General features: G+C 30.9%; 1 protein-coding gene and 1 pseudogene across 1 annotated transcript; both read right to left on the reverse strand.

Annotated features, from left to right (window-relative positions):
* Window positions 1-1,790: 1,790 nt before the first annotated feature.
* Window positions 1,791-3,210, reverse strand: LOC106358840 (annotated as a pseudogene).
* Window positions 3,211-3,434: 224 nt separating this feature from the next.
* LOC106359636 (jasmonate-induced oxygenase 3-like) lies at window positions 3,435-7,234 on the reverse strand. The gene is made up of 3 exons (XM_013799299.3): window positions 6,640-7,234; window positions 6,075-6,411; window positions 3,435-3,870 (listed from the first exon to the last, which is right to left on the reverse strand). Exons 1-3 carry the CDS (start codon window positions 7,152-7,154, stop codon window positions 3,622-3,624), a joined length of 1,101 nt encoding a protein of 366 aa, XP_013654753.1. The 5' UTR covers window positions 7,155-7,234; the 3' UTR covers window positions 3,435-3,621.
* Between the last annotated feature and the right edge of the window lie 13,364 nt (window positions 7,235-20,598).

The following is a 20,598-nucleotide window of genomic DNA, read 5'->3' on the forward strand; positions in this document are numbered from 1 at the left end:
TTTTCTTTTTCTTTTAGATGTTTGCTCAATTTAATTTGATCCTTTCATTGCTCTTATGAAGTAGAGACACACGTCCACACACACACGAGCACATGCGTGTAACTTTAAATATTATCTAATCCCACATCTACAATTATCATGTGAGATAGAAGGAGACATGTTTGTCTTATTTCCAAACCTTATCTTACATATTCATTTGGTTTGGTATTGAGCAGTCACAGATAGATATAAAAGAAACAAGATTAGAGGGGTTATATATATTTATTTCCGATTGTAATTTTTCAAAAAGAAAAAAAAAAACTTAAACAGTCAAAAGATCGTTATTTCTTTCTAAGAAAAGAGCTCGTTATCAAACTCCTTCAGCACAAACATTGTAGAGTAGTTAAGAGTAACAATGTGGCTGATGAAAAAAACAAAAAAAACAATGTGGCTGATGATCAGTGATGTAGTAAGGCCATGTTCGTTTGTACATCTGGAAGATACATCCAGATGGTCCATCTAGATGTCTTATCCAGATGCTCCATCTGAGTATTGTTCGTTTCTTCATTTCGTTCATGCATCCAGATGAATGATCTGAATGCAACTATGTTCGTTTGCTTTTCATTTTTTAACTTCCATCTACATCCAGGTGGACTTGTTAATAAAATGATTAAAATATAATTTTTTATGTTTCTGCGGAAAAATATCATTTTTACGGTTTTGGCGGAAAATATTTTTGCGGTTTTAGAGGGAAAATGTGTTTTTGGCGAAAAAGTGCATTTTTGTGGTTTTGGCGGAAAAATACGTTTTCATGGGTTTGGCGGAAAAATACGTTTTTGCGGTTTGGACGAGAAAAGTGTGTTTTGCGGTTTTGAAGGGAAAAGTGTTTTTGACGGGAAAAGTTTTTTTCACTATTTTAGCGGGAAAAGTTTTTTTCACGATTTTGGCGGGAAATTTTTTTCATAATTTTGGCGGGAAAGTATTTTTACGGTTTCGACGGAAAAATACATTTTTCCGGTTTTGGGTGGGAAAATACATTTTTCCAATTTTGGCGGGAAAAATGCGTTTTTCCGATTTTGGCGAGAAAATGCGTTTTCCAGTTTTGGCGGGAAAATGCGTTTTCCGGTTTTGGCGAAAAAATTCCGTTTTCCGGTTTTGGCGGGAAAAATTTTGGCGGGAAAATGCGTTTTCCGGTTTTGGCGGGAAAATTGTGTTTTCCGGTTTTGGCGGGAAAATGCGTTTTCCGGTTTTGGCGGCAAAAATTGTGTTTTCCGGTTTTGGCGGGAAAATGCGTTTTTCCGGTTTTGGAGGGAAAAATTAATTTTCCGGTTTTGGCGAGAAAATTGCGTTTTTCCAGTTTTAGCGGGAAAATGCATTTTGCGGTTTTGGCCGGAAAATGCCTTTTGGAGTTTGGCGGGAAAATGCAATTTTTTGGGTTTTGGCGGGAAAATGCGTTTTTTTTTTGTTTTGACGGGAAAATGCGTTTTTTCGGTTTTGGTCGAAAAGTGTGGTTTTACTGGTTTGGTCGAAAAATGTGTTTTTATGGAAATGTGTGTTTTACGTTTTTTTGCGGAAAAACGCATCTTGCGGTTTTGGCGGGAAAGTGTGTTTTTCAGTTTTTGCGAGAAAATGCATTTTTGGTTATAGTAGAAAAATATATATGCAAAAAAATAGAATTTAGGGTTTGAAAATAATATTTTGATTTTAAAAGGTTATTTATCATTTTGGATTGAACTAGATGCATCTGCATCCAGATGCACCATCAACATTCAACTTCATTTGGTTGAGAATTTGAGATGAGTTTTTAAAAATTCAGCTGGATGATCCATCTAGATGTAACATTATAATGCACAAAACGAACATCGATTTGCATCTTCACCCAGATGGATGGTGAGCAAACGAAGAGGGCCTAACTTATTCATCATCCTCTTAAGTTGCCGATTGATGCATATATAAAATTTGTAGTCAGGGCACATGCATGAAGGAACCAACATAAAATGCTCATCTGGTGGTTCATCGCTCACTTCAAGAACTCTTTCGAGATCTGATTCAAACCACAAGGGATCAGAGCAAGATGAAAACAACTTGAAGGTGTAGGATAACTCCTCTTCTCCTGGTCCAATACAACTAGCATAGAATATTCGACCTTGTGGTGTGTCAAAACACTCTACAATAACAATCTCTCCTTCTCCTTCTGTAGTCTGTTCCTTGAGAATTACCCTCTTGCCACTCATGGGGTATATAAACACGGGCTTTCCACACTCAAACATATACGATCGAGGACTCACAGTGTTTAGCAATGCTGTGTTCATATAAATCCTTGTTAAAGCAAACAAAGTCGCAGCTGCTAAAAGGGCAAGCACGTTGGGTGAAAGCACAGATCTCTAAATGTGTTGATGTTTCAGAAAAAGAGATAATCTCGGAGCAACCAAGTTCTACATTTGGACATGGAACTCTAAGTAGTTCAAGAACCCGTTCCATAGCTCTATTGCGTGAACGAGTTTTTAAGGAGCATGTTGCACATTTTTGCTTCAACTTGTGGAGGCAAGTAAAGCATGCTATATGACCATTATCACACTGTATGGAAAAAAAAGTAGTTGCGTGATCAATGAAACGTATATTCAATAAGACAAAACTTTGAATTTCAACTAGACGTTATGTGAGAATTAAGAAGTGCATGTCATGTAGACAAAGATGAGAAATGGAACCTGGAAGATAGGAATGGTGAGAGGATCGAAGCAAAGAGGACACTCGATAGCATCTAGATCATGCAGCGTTGCCGTGCGTTTCTTCTTCCCCTTCGTATCACGGGAAGTACGTTGCCTCTTTTGCGAAGTGCTGTTGTTTCCATCCTCGGAGAAACCTACCATTATCAGAGGCAAGGCTCGTTATCAAAATTCAGTATGATGAACCCCTAATCCAAAGCTGACCTAACTGATGCAGACAAGACCTAACTAAATGTGTTGTTGGGTTATTAAGCTATTGGGCTTTTGTTTCTTCCTTTTATGATTTGAAAGCCCATTATCTTATAAAGTCGGAATGCAAAGGGGCAAATTTTTCTTCTCTCGGGTTCACGTCTAACTGCATCATCCAATGAGATCTATTCCTGACGGTATTCATTACACCATGCTGAAGATCTCTTGTAAATATTTTCTCTAATTTTTCTACATAATTCGTTTTCTTTGGAAATTGAAAACCAGATCTCTTGGTATAGAAATTACGTCGCCTAGAATTCGAACCCAGACATTAATGCAGAAGCTTTTAAACTTTGATTACTGGGCCACAGTACTTCCACAGAGAACAAAAGATTAAAAAAGTTATAGTATTTTTTTTTCCTCGTCTACAATATTCTTCCCACCATTTCGAATCATCAGTCTAAGTGTTATTGATTTATCTACATATCAGTAGAAATTTATGATCGAACGAAATTGAGTTAGATATGATCAAGAACTTAAAAGTATAATTCAATATTTATACAAAAGAAAACATAGTTCATTATAACATAATGTAACCTCATATACTTACATAAAATATACAATACGTAGGACATTATTTAACAGATAAGAAAGAAGCATGTTTCATTATTTAGACAAGAAGAAAACAAGTTAATCGTCTGTGTAAATTCAATGTACGCATGTTCTACTATCGAGGGGATCTAAGTTCGGCAATATGAGACTTGCTACGTGGACCTTGCGTACGCATGAATTGACGGTATTGATCATAGGTCGTGGAAGAGTAGAGAGCTGGTGAATCTTCGGTCACTAGCTCCTTCAATGGCTCGATTGGGATGTTGCCCTTTGGGTTGTAGAAGAATGCCAATGACAACCTCTCCTTTGCAGGGCTGACGATCACTCTGTGTTCTATGCTTTTGTATATTGAATTGGTCAACATCTAACCACACAACAAATTGCTCAATGGATGTTAAAAATTATATCAATCCAAATAATGCGAGATATTGAATATATATCCTGCAAAAACGACATTGATATCAACCAAAAAAAGAAAGACCCCATGACATTTGTCTTTGGCCTTTAAGAAACTAATCTCTTTTTTTTACCAATATGCAATTGTTAGATTTGGACCAAATGACACAATAATGACAAATACAAATAAACAATAAATGATTAGAAATAGAATCAACTAGCTATTATCCCACGAGAAATATTACATAGAATCATATATCTTCCGAACTATGATTCAGTTGTATTTATCCCCAAAATAGTTTCAGATTTTAATTTCCCATTTTTTAAAGTTCAAAATCTAAAATACCATAAACCATGTTAAATAGATATCTAAATCATGTTATACTATAAATCATGTTAAATAGATATCTAACGATATCAAAACTCGAATTAGGTCAAATTATAAATCAAGTTCATGTTTTAATTCAGTTAAATGCCGACTTAAAATGTTTATAGTTTAATATAAAAACAGTAAACCAATTATTGTCACGTATGTGTCATACTAGTTTTAGATCTCAAACTTTGAAAACTTGGCTCAAATTATTGTTTGTAGAAAATTAAATCTAAAAGTATTATTTTGGAGATATATAAAATGAGGTTATAGTTTGGATGGCATTTGATATTATATGATAGTTTTCATGGAGAAATAACTAGTGTACTCTTAAAAATACTATGCTTTGACTATGTACGTAGACGTGTTTGGTTTAAGCACGTTTAAAACATGTGAATATCTGTGAGCGCAGTCGTCGAAATTGTTTTTGTATGTTTCTTGATTTAGGACCTTTTCTCTTTTTTCCTTTAATGGAGGCACATGCAGAATAAAACAATATTGCAGTGTGGCTTCATGCCAGTGCCTAATTGACCCCATCAACATTATGTTTTTATATTCCATTAACTTTTTGACTAATTGATATTCCATATATTCCATTAATTTAACTTTAATAATACAGGAAAATAAAAATAAGGAGAAATATGCATGCACGTGCTTAATAAGTGTCTCTTAAGCTTATCTCTTAGATGAAAACATATTTAAAATAAATCAAAAATAGGAAAAAAAAGGAAGGAACATGTCTTATTTAAGGACAATAAGGGCATGATTAACGGTTGAGACATTTTTTGTCCTTAATTTTTTATTTTTTTTTATTTTTTTTTAAAAAAAATTAAATGATGAACCAATTGCGGACCGCCACGTGTCAGTGAGATCCGCAAACAGTTAGAGACAACCCTTGTGACGTTTCTTAATTAGGGACATTTGAGCAAAGTTCTTAGAAAAATGTGGTGGGTCCCACACCAAAAAACACTAAGTACCAATGCTGAGAATACCAATAATCATGCCCTTAAAAACTGCCCCAAGTTTGACATTTATTGGTTTAAAAAATATGTTTTTTTTTATTTTATTTTCCTTTGACGTAAAAAAAAATGGATTTCTTCTTCCTCTCAAAATCGACGCTCTAGACAGTATTCTCTGTAAATTTGGGTTTGATTTTCGCAGTTGCAGACTTTTGTGGTGTTTTCATTCTGAACCAGAGTTGTTCTTCAAGTGTTTTTTTTATCTCTGTTTCAGATTGATTGAATAAAGCTTCTGGTCGTTTTGATCAGATTTTGTTTTCTGATTTGTTAAAAATCAGAGTTTAAAGGAGTTTGCGGTGAAGATTGAAGTTTGTGAAAGGATGGTGATCGAGGAAGGAGTGCTCGAATTGGTACAAGATGTTTGAAGCTCAAAGTCACGATGAAGATGAAGGAGATGTGGTTAAGAGACCCCAATAGGATTGTACCAATATAGGATAGAAAATTAAAGGTTTCCAATTACGTCAATTAAGTTAAGTTAATTGATATAATGTTGGTTAAGAGACCCAATGGGGTTGTTAGAACTAACAACTTCAAGGATAAACGAAGACGAGAATCAAATCCCATCTACGTGATATTTACTCTATTTTTAGCCTAATAATAATAATAAAAAAACAGCATAATAAAATTATATAGAGTGCTCCAATCTTCCCCAACGAATGTTAAAGAGTAAAACAACTAGAATGTCAGATTTTCTAGTAATTTTAGTGTCAGTTCAATGCTCCATGATCTAGTTATTAAGAAAATAGTTGATGTTACACGAAAAAAATTAAAGAAAATATTCACCTGAATTTGGTCACCAATGTTAACGATGAGAGCATGAGGAGCTGGCTCGACTGTGATCCAAGCGTCGTCACATCCACGGACCTGAAGGCCGGCGACTTGCTCGTCCGGCAAAAGAATGGTCAATCCACCGGGATCGGAGTGTGGTGAGAGGCCGAGTGTTAACTCTGGCTGAGGGCATTTTGGGTAATAATTAACCCTTAAACATCCTCCAGATTCCTCTTTGCCACCAAACGCATTTTGAAGGATGTCCTCTTGTAATCCCAAGTTTCTCGATAATATACTCATCAAGTTTTCGCACAGTTTAACCATTTCCTTGCAGTAATCCTCCAGTATTTCTCTATATACCTCAATAACAAGGTTACAAATTTTTAGTTTCAATTTGTATCTTAAAATATATAGACCGAAATAAGTAGTATATTTCATCTTTCACATGTGCTTGCGTTATAAACATATAATTAATAATCCACTGATAAGTCGTACTAGTGCGTCAGTGTTTGTTCTCTAAGATAATTATTATGTATAGTAACAACGTTGATTTATTAGAAGGTTTTGGACTAAAATATACCGGCGATGAAGAGATAAAGAAGGCCACTTGGTGTAATCCTTCAAAGACAAAGGGCAGTAATGAAGATAATAGTAATCACTCCAATCAAGAATAGCTCCCTTCTCTACGCCAAGTCGGCTTCCATATCCCTCATAAGTTTTTGGCGAATTAGCATGCATGTTCTTAAGCTCCATGGGAAGATGAAAGAAGTCTCTCCATGTTTCTTTTGCTCGGTCCATGAGCTGAGGACTCATCCCATGGTTAACCACTTGAAAGAAGCCCCATTCTTTACAAGCTTTTGAGATCTCGTCGAGTGTTTTCGCATGTAGAGTTATGTCGTTTGTGTATAAGCCACCTAAGTCAATGATGGGGATAGCGGCGGTGACAGGGTTGTGTTTGTTGTGGTGGTTTTGAGAGGGTAAGTTTGGACGTTGAGAGAGAGGCTTGACGTAGCGGTTTGGTATGGCTTTGAGGTTGCTTTGGGATAAGGATTGGACACGGACTATAGGCTCAGGCCAATCTTGGAACATGTTCATATGGCTTTGGTTAGATTTTGGACTAAGATCTCAAAGAGATGAAAGAGGAGTCTGAGGATGAAACAAAGGAGTATTAAGAAGTTATATATAGAGAGAAAAAGATAGATTAAAAAGGGAGAGCTAGAGGGATTCATAATTACTAACTTGTTATATAGTATTAACTTAAAAATAATATGGGGAATAACCAATATAATGATACAACGGCTGAAATTTTTTTTTTTTGAAAAAGAGCTTTCAATTTAAAACATAAACGATTACATGATAAGACCAGAGTCTTATAGTTGGGAAGAGTTTGCACGAAACAGGCTTCATGATGTATTGAATCCCAAACCAATGAAACAAAAGTAGAGATTAGAGAAGCCATCAATGGTAGTAAAGACAATAGCTAATGATAGGAGCCACGGCCACGACGGCCACGTTTTCCTCTCCCTCGTACTGTCTGCCATTCCATGTTCTGGTACTTGATAGGAGGTTTTGATACTCTCCCACTTCTTGTTAAGCTAAGCGAGCTTGGAGGCTCAATCTCAACTTCATCCCCATCACCTAGCACTGTAAAACGAGAACGACTCTCAAATGCACGATGGTTAGGTGTCGTGGTCACGGGATAAACAACGATAGATTCTAAGACCTCATTGTTGATAATGTTGGATGGAGTAGACTCCATAATCGGTGTATCAATGGGAATAGATTTTGAATCTATTAATGTGGTGAAAGTGGTAACTGAGTTATGCGGATCAACGGGCTTCTCATGTAGTGACTGAGAAGAAGAGGATGAAGTTATAATCATTGGGTTTCCTAAGCATACCTCTGAAGCATGTGAAGGACCATAAGGAATGTCATGAGCATGAGCAGCCTCCGCTTTAGATTGCAAAACAGGAATGGGGTCAGTTGCACTTGGACCTTCTAAGACATTTGTACTTTGGAACACAAAAGCTGGTGGAAAGGGGATTAAAGGATCCTTTTGTTGTAGAATACGGTCAATATCCACAATAGAGACTTCACTACTAACAATTGTTGTCTGTGGCTGCAAGATTGGATCTTTAGCCGGCTTAGAAGGTAGGAAAACAGTCGAAGAAACATTTTGCTTGACTATATAATGGTGGTCTAACGGTATGTGGACTTTGGGAAGATTCAAATTCGAAACAACTTCACAACATTAGATTTGTATTCAGATTTAAAAACATGTTTTGTACTTCATTTGAAAACTCGAAAAAAAATTTATCAGTGCATTGCATATCTCTTTGAAGATTATTCTATACTTTTTATAGGTCCGAGATATCCTCGAGCTGAAAAAAACATTTCACTTCACATTCTACTTTAAATTATAGATTAATAAAAATTTCTACATTGAAGCATTTGTATACTAAATTTTGTATTCAAACCAATATACAGAAGAACATCTATAAATTAATACTTAATAAACTAATAACTAATATAATAAATTTTTGTTGGTTTCAAGTTTAATTATAAAAAAATAGCAAAATTCGATAAAATGATTAAATAATAAAGTTTTAAAATTTTAATATAAATATAATGTTTCAATAATAACATAATTATAATGTTTTTAAAAAGTTACATTATCGTTAGAGTTTGTCTCTCTATTCTTACTTAATACTAAGATATATTATTAAAAATAATTAATCAAAAATATTATAATAGAATTTCGTACAAGAAATAAATATGCATAACAAGTTTTAGCAAGATAAAAAACTTAAATAAAATATTTTAAATTAATATTAGCATAAATTAAAATACGTAAAAACAAAATATAACAAAATTTAAATAAAATAAGATCCTACAATATTATGGATAAAATATATCTAAAATTAATAACTTTATTAAATAAGAAAATTTAAAGTTCTAATTAACATTGTTAATATATAGATATTTTGCTGTACGTGTGGTAACTGAGGCAAGACACTTGGCATCCGTTGTTGTTTTTACTAAGAGCTTGATAACATTTTCCCAATAGCGTTTTACATTATATATTCAGACCATAAATGTTCATTTTTTGCGTTTAAAACTTCCAAAACTTGTTTGATAAAAGAATAACTGGTTTTTGTTTCTTTTAGAACCAAACTTCAGGTTTTACAATCAACGAGGATTTGGCATAGTTGGTAAAAAAAATTAGATTATCTAGTAAATGTTTAAAGAATCTTACAGATTCAATTTCTGTTAGGAGTGGTTTCCTCTTTAAAAAAAAATCTGAACTTAAACAGTTGGTCTCATCTCTAATAACATCTCGAAAGAAAATTTTATAACTTCAAATATAGAGATTTTTGTTCTAAAAAAAGAAGTTCAACAAGTAAGACAACCAAAAAGGTACATTACAAAAATATTCGATTTTTTTTTAAGTTCAAAAAAAAAAAAGTACATTACAAAAATATTCGATTCCAACAAGTAACTAACTCTCCAGCAGTATAAATAATCAAGCTACATGGTTGATTCATATGCAATTACTTGGTTGATGTCGATTGTTTTGTCATATTGGTCAAATGGGATAAATTTTTACTAGTATAAATAAACATGACAATCTCGTTCCCATCCCATACCTATTTCGGAATTATATATATATATATATCATTCCATCTATTTCTCACACTTTTATAACTAACTCAATAATTATCATAAAGGAAAGGAACGATTAAAAAAAACAAAATCGTTACATATCTGAAATTATCTTATTTTGTTTAACATATGTATATAGTTTATTTTATTTTTGATTTATCTTTATGGGACTATAGTTTTTTGTTTAAATTTTAGTTTTAAAGCAATATGATTTATTTTTGGAAGAAACATAATCAATATATGTTTACGATTTAAAAACTGCAAGCATATTTACTTGTAAATTTTTCTCAGTTTTGAAATTAGTTTTTAATATAAATTTTCGTTTTCACCTGGTCTTACTATGTTTTATTTTGTTTTCATCCCAATCTTTAATGATTTTATAAATATATTTCTATCTTTTTGTCTTCATCCGCTCTCGAAAGATTTTTTTTTTTGAAATAATCTCGAAAGATTTGTTTTGATTGTTTGTTTGTCCTTGTATGAATTTTGGTCAATTATGTACTTCAAGATATATTTTGAACTTTGATCAAGTACTATACTCTCTCTGTTTCATAACAAGTGTCACTCTAACATTTTTTTGGTTACATAAATGTGTCAATTTAGAATTCTAATACAAATTATATTTATTTTCAGCTGAAAATTAATTGCATACTATATCGATTTTATAAATAATTTTATTTATTTCAAATATTATTGGTTAAATAAATATAATTAATAAAAAAAAATTAAATACATTTCATTCACTTTTTTAATCCGTGTAAAAAATGTCATAATGTCACTTACTAAAAAAAACAGTGAGAGTACTAATTAATGAATATTTATGTCCTAGCGATAAATCAGTCTACGCATGCATGTCAAAAAGGTTTTTATTTATTCATGAAATTTATTTGTAATAAACGGATTTATACATAGAGAATTTTATATTTATTCTTCAAATTTCTATATACGTATATAATTAGGTTCCACAAAAAATCAAGTAGTTTGTTCTTCATTTAAATATTTTTCTATGAAACAAGTTATTCCACAAACATTGAAAAAGGATCGAAGGTTAAACGACTGAAAAGCAAAAAGAAACATATTCTCTTATATTAATTTTAGTCATGTAAATCAATATAAAACCTTAGATAATGATACCAAGGAAAAATAATATGTATTTAGGTATCACGAATAATATTTTGCAATAGTCAAATTTGATATTTAACAACAAAATATTCCTTTTTCACTTTTCTAATTACTTGACAAATTATGCCATTATTAAACTGAGGGACAAAATACTTCTCATAATTTTGTGAAGCGCTTAATGCATTTGCTTCGATGACGACCTATATTATATTATTAATCATATAACTAAGGTTGTCAAAAAAAAATTAATCATATAACTATACTTTAGTACTTTAAGGTTGTGTTTTGCATTTGCTGATCTCTCGGTTCTAACAATTTCAGTGAATGCTGATACAGATAATTACTATTTAAATCGGAGTATTTACAAGATGATTGGGTTTAGAATAGATTATTGTGAGAATATAAATTTTTACAATCAGAAGTTTAACTAGGACATGAGTAATATATTAAAAATTAAAGTCAATTCTTTTATCATTAATTAGTTTTAAATTGAAAACACATAATAAATTTGAGTTTAACATAGTATCAAAACTATATATTAAGGTTAATCCACTTAGAAAAATCTTATCGGTTGATACTGCATTTGGATATCGAAAACCAAAAAATATTGTTAGGCTCCGATTGGTGACATGTTGTATTAGAGTTGATTTACAATAAAAATTACAATTCAATTTATGTGGTAGAAACTGTAGATTTATGTAGTGATTTCGCTGTAAAAATATGAGGTACTAATTTTTAAAACTAACTGTCTTGTAACATTTTTGATTTATAAATTGTAATAGTTTTATTTAAAATATAGCTTTATAAATGTTAACAATAATAATATTTATCATGAATTTAGTAAAATAGACTGAAAATATATAATATATAATATATAATAAAAATTAAATAAATATACTTAAAAATTTATATATATACATTATATCAAAGGTATCTATATATTCACGTAATTTCATATATAAAATTTCTAGTTACTAACATAGTTAACAGTTAAAAATTAAAGATATAATTTTGTTTGAATAATAATTCAAATCAAATAAGAAAATTTATAAAAATCTTTGACTAACTAATAAATATTTACGTGTCTTTTTTAAATGGTTTAGTAACTCAAAGAAAGTAAACGTGATAATTGATTACTATGCAATTAAAATAATAAATTGTTAAAAAAACAAAAGTAACCGTAAGATAATTGATAGAAAGCAAAATAACTACCACCTCAACTCTAATACATACGATTTTGGTTGCTGTTGATTAATTATTTGAGTTACCAATTTTACAAAGGAGATAACTCAAAATTGTACCTCAAATATAACACATTGTAACTCAAACACAAACTCAAAAAATAAAAATAAAACAAATCATTGGTAACATTTTTGAGTTATAGCCACAAATCAAACTTAATCAATAGTAATTCATGTCACCAATTAAAGCCTTAGTTTAATCTGTTTTGTCTAAAGTTTATTTTATTTTTTATTTTTAAGTTAATCCAGTTGGAACATGTGGCCATATCTATACAATTAAAAAAAATCATTCCCAAAATCTATTTGAAAAATATTGTTCGATCTTTTTATTAACTAATTACTTTTTGATCCTACCTAATATTTTTCTAATTATCTTTAATTATACGGTAGAATTAATATTGTTACCGATTCATGTACATTTAATAGTATAACACATTAAACCTTTTATAAGTATGTTGATGATCGTAGCAAACACTTATATCTTCATGAGATTCATATACATTTAATAGTATAATAACACATCAATAAGTATCAATTCATATACATTTAATAAAATTACACATCAAATAAATACCATTTCTATATACTATAGCAATGACTTTATTCCCAGCCAAGATCTATAACTTCTGGTTTTTCTTCTTCTCCCTACCTCATTAACAGACAGCAAATTATTAATCAAACAACCTAAAACATATCCTTCAAATCTCAAAATTAAAAACTTAACCAACGAACACCATAGCTTCTTCTCAAAAATTATTTAACTAATTTTATACCAAATTAGGACTTTGGCTAAAAATAAAATAATAATTATTATTATTATTATAAAATTAATTTTTAATCTAAAATAAAAGAAAATAGAAAAATTAAAATAGATTAACACTAATAAAAATAAAATAATATTAAATTATAAAAATATATTTTATTTTTTATCACTATTTTCTACATTTTCTTTATTGGTATAGGAAAAGTTTTATCATAAATTAAAGAATCACGAATCAAATAGTTTATTCGACTTTATCTATACTATTAAAAGAAAATCATTCTAAAAATTAACTACAAAAAAGTTGTTGGACTTAAGTATAACAATTTAGAATAAAATAATAATAAATTGTTTTTTTTCGACCAAAAAAACAATTTATTATTATTTTATTCTACCATTAATTACTCTGACCGTACAAAATCTATCTATACAAAAGTGTAAATATTTGAAATGAATCATATTACTGCTCTTTATTTCATGTGATATACTTCTTCTTTAAAATATTTTATCACTTAATATTATGTAGGTACATATTGGATTTGGGTCGATTCTTTTGGATCCGGATCAGTTCAAATCCATAATTCAGATGCCTGTAAAATACATGTAATTTTGGTATATAATAAGTCCGGATCACTTTGGATATTTAGGATAAGTATGAAAAACCAAAACACAAAAATCCAAAAAAATGCCTGAAAATATTCAAATACCCAAAAACCCAAAATTTTACACGAAGAACCAAAAATATCCAAAGCTTTATTCTAATACCCGAAATATAATTTTAAAATTTTGAAATTTTACCAAAGCCCAAAACTATAACCAAAAATCCGAATATGAAATTTAAAAAACTCTATAATACTGAAAACATATCTGGAATATCCAAATATACATAATATACACTAAACATTTCAGGTACTTTGAGTAACTGGACTCGAATAGAGACTTGCGAGTCCAAAAACAAAACCCAATATGTAGTTTGCTCGATTTCAGATCCGGACATGTATTTTCGTGTTAGTTTCGGTTCAGTATAGAGGTGTACATACAAAATCTCAAACAAAATCTCAAATAAACTCATTCATAAATTATATAATTTATTTGAAAACGTCCTTATTTGATATAATACAAATTTATAACATAATAATATACAAAATCCCAGAATACTTATTTATATCAATTTTTGTTTATAAGCCAACGAAATTCGCGTAGATCAAAATCCAGGGGAATTGTTAAAATTGTGTCAGAAAGTCTCGTAGGCGGACATGATGTCTAGAATTTATTATAAACCTGAATGTAACAATTATAAGAATTAATGTCTAGAATTTTTATTGTTAACCACAGAAAAAAAACTTTGGAAACACTTGAGACTCAAAATTAGATCATTTAAGATCACCTCAAAATTAGATCATTTAAGATCACCTCAATAGCGCACAGATGATCCTGTCGGAAATTGGTCGTTTGGATGATAGACAGCTAAAAAAGTGAAGCACCACCTGAAGACAAATAGCTCACAGCCTCCAATAAATATAAGCCACGTATCACCGATTGCTAAGCGTCGCCTTGTGATTGGACTTTTGTGATATAGAATCATGCCTTCGCTAGCCTTGTGATATCGACTCTTACGTGGCTTTATTGGTGGCATTCTATAAAATACGGAGTAACATTTTTTTTTTTTGACGGCATACGGAGTAACATATATAGAGTTTTTTCCAAAATTTTTTATATCATCGCTATTTGTAGATTTTAGAGTTTTCTTTTTGGGCAGTGAGTGTATAGTTCCCATTCACAATAGTTTTACGTAAAAGTGGTTGGAAGTAAAAATAATATTTTATAATTTATGCTCAACCGCACTTGATAAGATTTTATTGAACCGCACTTATAACTATAACACACCAATTATGGTGTGGGTTTAATTATTATAGTGCAGTACAACATAAAAATATATTTTTTTTTTTTCTAAAAACTAAAAAACAGTAAATATCATTTGTATTTATTAACACAGTTTTATTTGAGGCAAAATATATGCCTAAATTATAATTTTATTTTATTTTATTATTTAAAAATATATTTTATACCGCAGTTAACTTTGTTACCATTCAAATTTTATTAGAAACCGTTCTTTTTATTTTAACCGCTTATGTTTCACAGTATGCGTTTTTTATATAACCGCACTTAATAATGTACCACATCATATTATCCGTTTTATCCGCACCACTCAACTTTGAAGCCTTGGTTTTGAATATATGGTTTATCATCTATTCAAGATTATTTTAATAGTTTTCTCAAGATTAGGAAAACTTGTGTTTGTTGTATTTTCACCAATTATCGAAGAAAAACTATAAACCGTATTTGCTTGGGGGATTTTATCTTCAAAATCAGCATGATCGACAATGTTTTTTTTTTAATTATTAACTTGGAAATTCGAATGGATTGAAAACAATGATATATATTCATTTGAATGTCCAGAACAATGTGACCTCGTTTGCGCAGTAGATGAATCAGCTCTGAAATGTATTAGCATCTCAAACTTTCTTCTTGCCACTCAACCACAAGGTCCCGGACAAGTATACTTGTAGTTTCTTTCTATTAGCTTTTGTTAGTTAATGCTTTCTATTTTAAGCATATATATGAGTTTTGTTTAGAGAATTATTGAACTCTGGTATTATTTTGCTACTTTTGAACAATTAAATTCATCTCGCCGAAAATAAAAAAGTAAACCTATAAGTGGTCGATTATTTTTTTCTAAAATTATGTATATATAATATAAATAATTAAACCACAAGTTATAGTGTTTCTAGAATTTAAGGGTATTTAAGTAGGAAGTAGAGAAATATAAAGGGGTAATCATTTTATAGAATTCTTTTATAGTTTTAATTTTTGGGGATGTATTGAATTTAAAATTTGAAGTGGTTTAATTTTTAATGAGTTTTTAGATGATTGTAGGTGAATATGAGAATTGTGTGTGATTTTTGTTAAACAACTTAAATTTTATTCAATAACGATGGATTTCAAAGTGTTTTTGAAATGACAAATTCAATAACACTGAATTTTAAAATATTTCTCAAAATCTACATTTGAATAACTGTAGATTTTTTTTATTTTAATACAAATCACTTCAAACTCTTAGTTGGATATATCCCCTTTAGTTTCTTATTATATAGAAAAGTATACGAGCTGTGAGCATGTATATTTTAGTGTTTGTTTACGTTTGATTTAGATTTTGGTATCTAAACATTTGTTTATGTCCGGGTTCTAAAAATTTGTTAAGCACATCTATATATGTATGTGGAATTGTTATAAAATAAGAATTTAGGTAATTCATACACGTAGACCAAATATAATTTCCCACTTTTTCTCATATTAAAATGAAGACCTAGCATGTACCAATTGACTATTTCACTAGTTTTATATTTTAGCAAAAACAAAATTTTATAAAAGACATAACAAAAATATGCGTTAAAAGGAAGACATATATACAGAAGCTAATAGAAGTGATTGGTTTAGTTCTAGATGCTTTAGACAGCTAAAGTATAGTCTAGAACCACATATATATATATATATATATATATATATCAACCAATTAAATTTATATCTTTAAAAAAAATCAACAGAAAAAAAATAAAAAGGCTACAAAGAGCTTTATTTTCAAGAGTAAAAATTAGTTATTTACAAAGCTACATCAAACAACAATTACAACAAACAAATTTACGGTTTAAATTTTATAGCAAAAAAACATAAAACTACGATTCATTCCGGTCACCTCCAAGATTTTTTCAAAAATTGATGTTGATACTTTATACAGAGAATGTTGCTGGAAGAGCCCATCTTCAAGTGGAATATAATTTCTTTTCATTATTTCTTACGTATATTCGTTAACATTAAGCACACATGCCACAAATTAAAAAACCTTAATCAAGTGTTTTGTTAATTATCAAAGTAATACCCTAAACACATAAGTATTGACGTTTGGAACAGTTGAAACCTATCCTACCGATTCGAGACTCGAGCAGCTATGAACCAGTCAGTTGTTAAAATTCTTCAGACTTTAGAGTGTGCATTTATATATTATATTATAGCCGCGTATGTCAGTTCCTCTTCTGGATAAAATCATAGTTAAGATAACAATGATTTTCCATATTGACGAAGCGAGATATATAGTTGAAATGACAAATATAGCTTTGGAATAGTACAAGTTGTATACGCAACTCCAAGATAAACTTCAATTTTCACGTGCTGTAAAAGCTGAAAGCAGTTATTCAACAACTTGGTCAGCTGTGTATTATGAACACACCAATTGGCAAAGCGGAAAGTGAGATTAAGTGAAGCATATCGTCATCTTCATATATTAGTGGTTTCTGAGTCATTTTCTATAACTAGGTCAAGATTCAATAACCAAACAATATAATAAGGTTAAGCAACCAAATAAACTAGTGGTTTTAGTTTCTAAGGTTTAATAACTAAACAAGATTCGATAATCAAACAAGTGGTTGCCGGGACAGAATAGCCTAGTGGTAACACTAGAGTGAACTGGATCCCAAGGCACCTGGGTTCGAGTCCTCTGGGATTCCGGAGACCGCCCGTGACAAAAAAAAAAAAAAAAAAAAAATCAAACAAGTGGTTATAATTTGCTCATACATTATGTCTGCTATTTTGTTTTATTATATTGTTTTCATCTCTCCTTTCTTATGTAACAGGAGCTCACATATAACACAACAGAATTAATTTAGCATAGATGGACAGCTGACAAAAAAAATATATATATATAAACGAGTTGTGGCAATAATATTTGGGCCATTAAAAAGCCTGATGTCCTAGATATATGTTGGTCTTTGGACATTGCTCCAGAGTAGCAGTTCTTTGGGTACATTGGGCCGAAGTAGTAAATTAAAACTAGTTTCCATTTTCCTAAAGTTAGGCCTAACTTAGAGAAATGTGGTTGCATACTTCTTTGCAATATTTCGTATACGAACACTAAGCCCACGTATAAGTGTTAAATCAGGGTTCGGTAAGTTAAGTCGTACGGAGCGATAACAAATAGTAGATCATAACAAAAAAAAGAACTCATAGGTCAGACAACTTGGTTCAATACTATAATTTTTGGTATAACTCGTACAAATCTTAACTTTTATCATACTCGACGAACACTTCCAAAATTACATACTGCATAGCAAGATTACAATTTATATAAATTTAAAGTAATGATGTTCATTCAGTCCGGTGTGCTAGACTCTTAGTCCAATATATAGTTTCCCGGTAAGCTCAAGATCGGCCAAGAGTTAGCTTTTTTGTTTTCAAATTAGATCTCAACCTCCTCGCATATATTTAATGGATAGTTACAGCCAAAAACGATATAATCAATCCATCATTTTTTATAAGTATATATCGTACTAAGTCTAACGATGTAGTTTATTCATGTTATCTTTATAGTAGGGAGTAGGGGCCCTTTGCAATAACCCAAGTGGGATGGGATAACCTAAAGAAACTGTTTTTCGTCAGTGGGGGATACACGAACTATTGCGAGGTCCAACAAAAGTGGCCTTTGTGATCGATGGTCACATAATAAATATATTCCCTACTCCATAGTTACTCTTTAATTAAGCACCTTTGATTTGAACAAAAAAAAAAAATTAAGCACCCTTGCTTCCCAAAGGCCATAACATATTTTCATAAAAGTTGCCAAGCATATTAGAATCAAATATGACATCTTCATTTACAAAAAAAAAAAAAAAATATGACATCTTCGGCTAGGCCAATTTAAGTGACACCTCCTCCGTCGTAATACTTGTAATATATATATATATATATTTTTTTCTTTTTTTTTTTAGAATTATAATACTTGTAATATTTTCGTAGTCCAAAATCTGACCTATCGAAAATGTTGCGGAATATACGTGAGAGATGAAACGCTAATAATTGGATGACGACATTATAAAATATTTGTAATAATGATTCTGACCATGAATGCATGCAGTCTCTATTTTCTTCAAGTTATGACTCTTCAACCCACTTGTACATATGATAAGATAATATGCTCCCAAGTTGCCGAAATCCATATAAGTAACGCCCAACGAGTCATGATTGTTTATAGCAAATAAAAAGAACGATAGAAACAATCATGTTTCGTGTGATCATATTATCGTATAAATTATAAAAAGATTTGGGAAGAATTAATTTAGTAGTGAAATAAAGTAAGGAGAGTGAAGAAGATAATTGTGTCGCCCACACAAAGGGAACGAAAATTTGAAGAACGCGTGCTTGACTCTCTTTCCTTTCTATCTTCCTCACTGCGCTCACCCAACGCGTATGTATCACCATCGCACGTACGCTTGAATTTATTTTTGGTTAATTCTGTATTCATTATTTGCATCTTGTTTTCTTCCTGAAATAGATGTCTTAGATGATTGTTTATGTTTTTCGTGTATATATCCGTGATCATTCTAAATGTTTATAGCTAATAATATTTATTTACTAGTGGAAATATTTTAAATTAGACGCACGAAACCAACAGGCAACAGGCATATCTGGTCATTGAAATGCTCTTACTAAATATGAATAACAAAATTTATACAGTTACAAACCGAATAAAGTTTGAATTGAGAGTTTATATAAACAAAATTAAAACTCAAGATAACAACAATATATACTAACTTTTAACTAAAAACTAAGTGCTCTTTTTGTCAATTACCATATTTTTAAATTTTAACCAAGTCAAAATTAAATTACCCTATTTTGAAATAATGAAATTGAAACGTTAGTCGAACAAAGGTAACATTTATTTTTTGAGTTTCTTATAACGAAATCAAATTATATGATACGATACAATTCGATTGAACTACAATTAATGAAAAGGCCGAACATAATCTCTCAGTTTCCACTCGTCTGGATTTGGCACTGATTTTGATGGAAATCGGACAGCACAGCTCAACGCAAAAGCAAGTAGTAGTAGTAGTAAGAGTTTGACTGGCAAGAGTCTCTGTCACGTGTTCTTCAAAGCGCGTGTTTCCTGCCTGTCGTGGACTCGCACACGCGTAGAACGGCTACCGGTAGTCTGTCAGATTTTTTTAATGGTGGGTCCTGCTTTATCACTCCCCAACTCAAAACTTACCATAAAAATATAATTAAAACTATTTTATAATGAGAAATCGGCAAAAAAAACACTGAACTTTTCGGAAATTGCCAAAAAAAACCTGGACATATGGGCTAGCCAATAAAATCCTGAACTTTTGTTGACTTTACGGGTTTATTAAGAAACTTACGATTGACTGACCAGATAAACACACTGTTAACCGAGTTAACTGTTAATTAAGCGAACGTTAATTTTGGGTGTTAAAGTATACGACGTCGTTTCATCACTTTGTCTGATTTAAGACAAACGACGTCGTTTATATAGCTGTGTTATTAAAAATATGTGTTTCCAACGGCTCGAACTCGTGTACTCGGGTTTAATGGTAGGGGATTTTACCACTGAGCTAGTGGACTTTGCAATGGATATACGAACACAATTTCTTTTATTCTTCGAATCCGAGTTAAAGACAAATTAATGAAACGACGCGTTTTACATTAACTTTTTTATTAAAAAGATGGGGTTCCATCGACTCGAACTCGTGCACTCGGGTTTAATGGTAGGGATTTTTGCCACTGAGCTAGTGGACTTTGCAATGGATATACGAACACAGTTTCTTTTATTCTCTTTGGATCCGAGTTAAATGAATCAAAAAGAAACGACGGCGTTTTCTCCTCCGATTGGTATAAACCCTAA

The sequence above is a fragment of the Brassica napus genome, chromosome C8 (genome assembly GCF_020379485.1).
Source record: "Brassica napus cultivar Da-Ae chromosome C8, Da-Ae, whole genome shotgun sequence".
Classification (NCBI taxonomy): Eukaryota; Viridiplantae; Streptophyta; class Magnoliopsida; order Brassicales; family Brassicaceae; genus Brassica; species Brassica napus.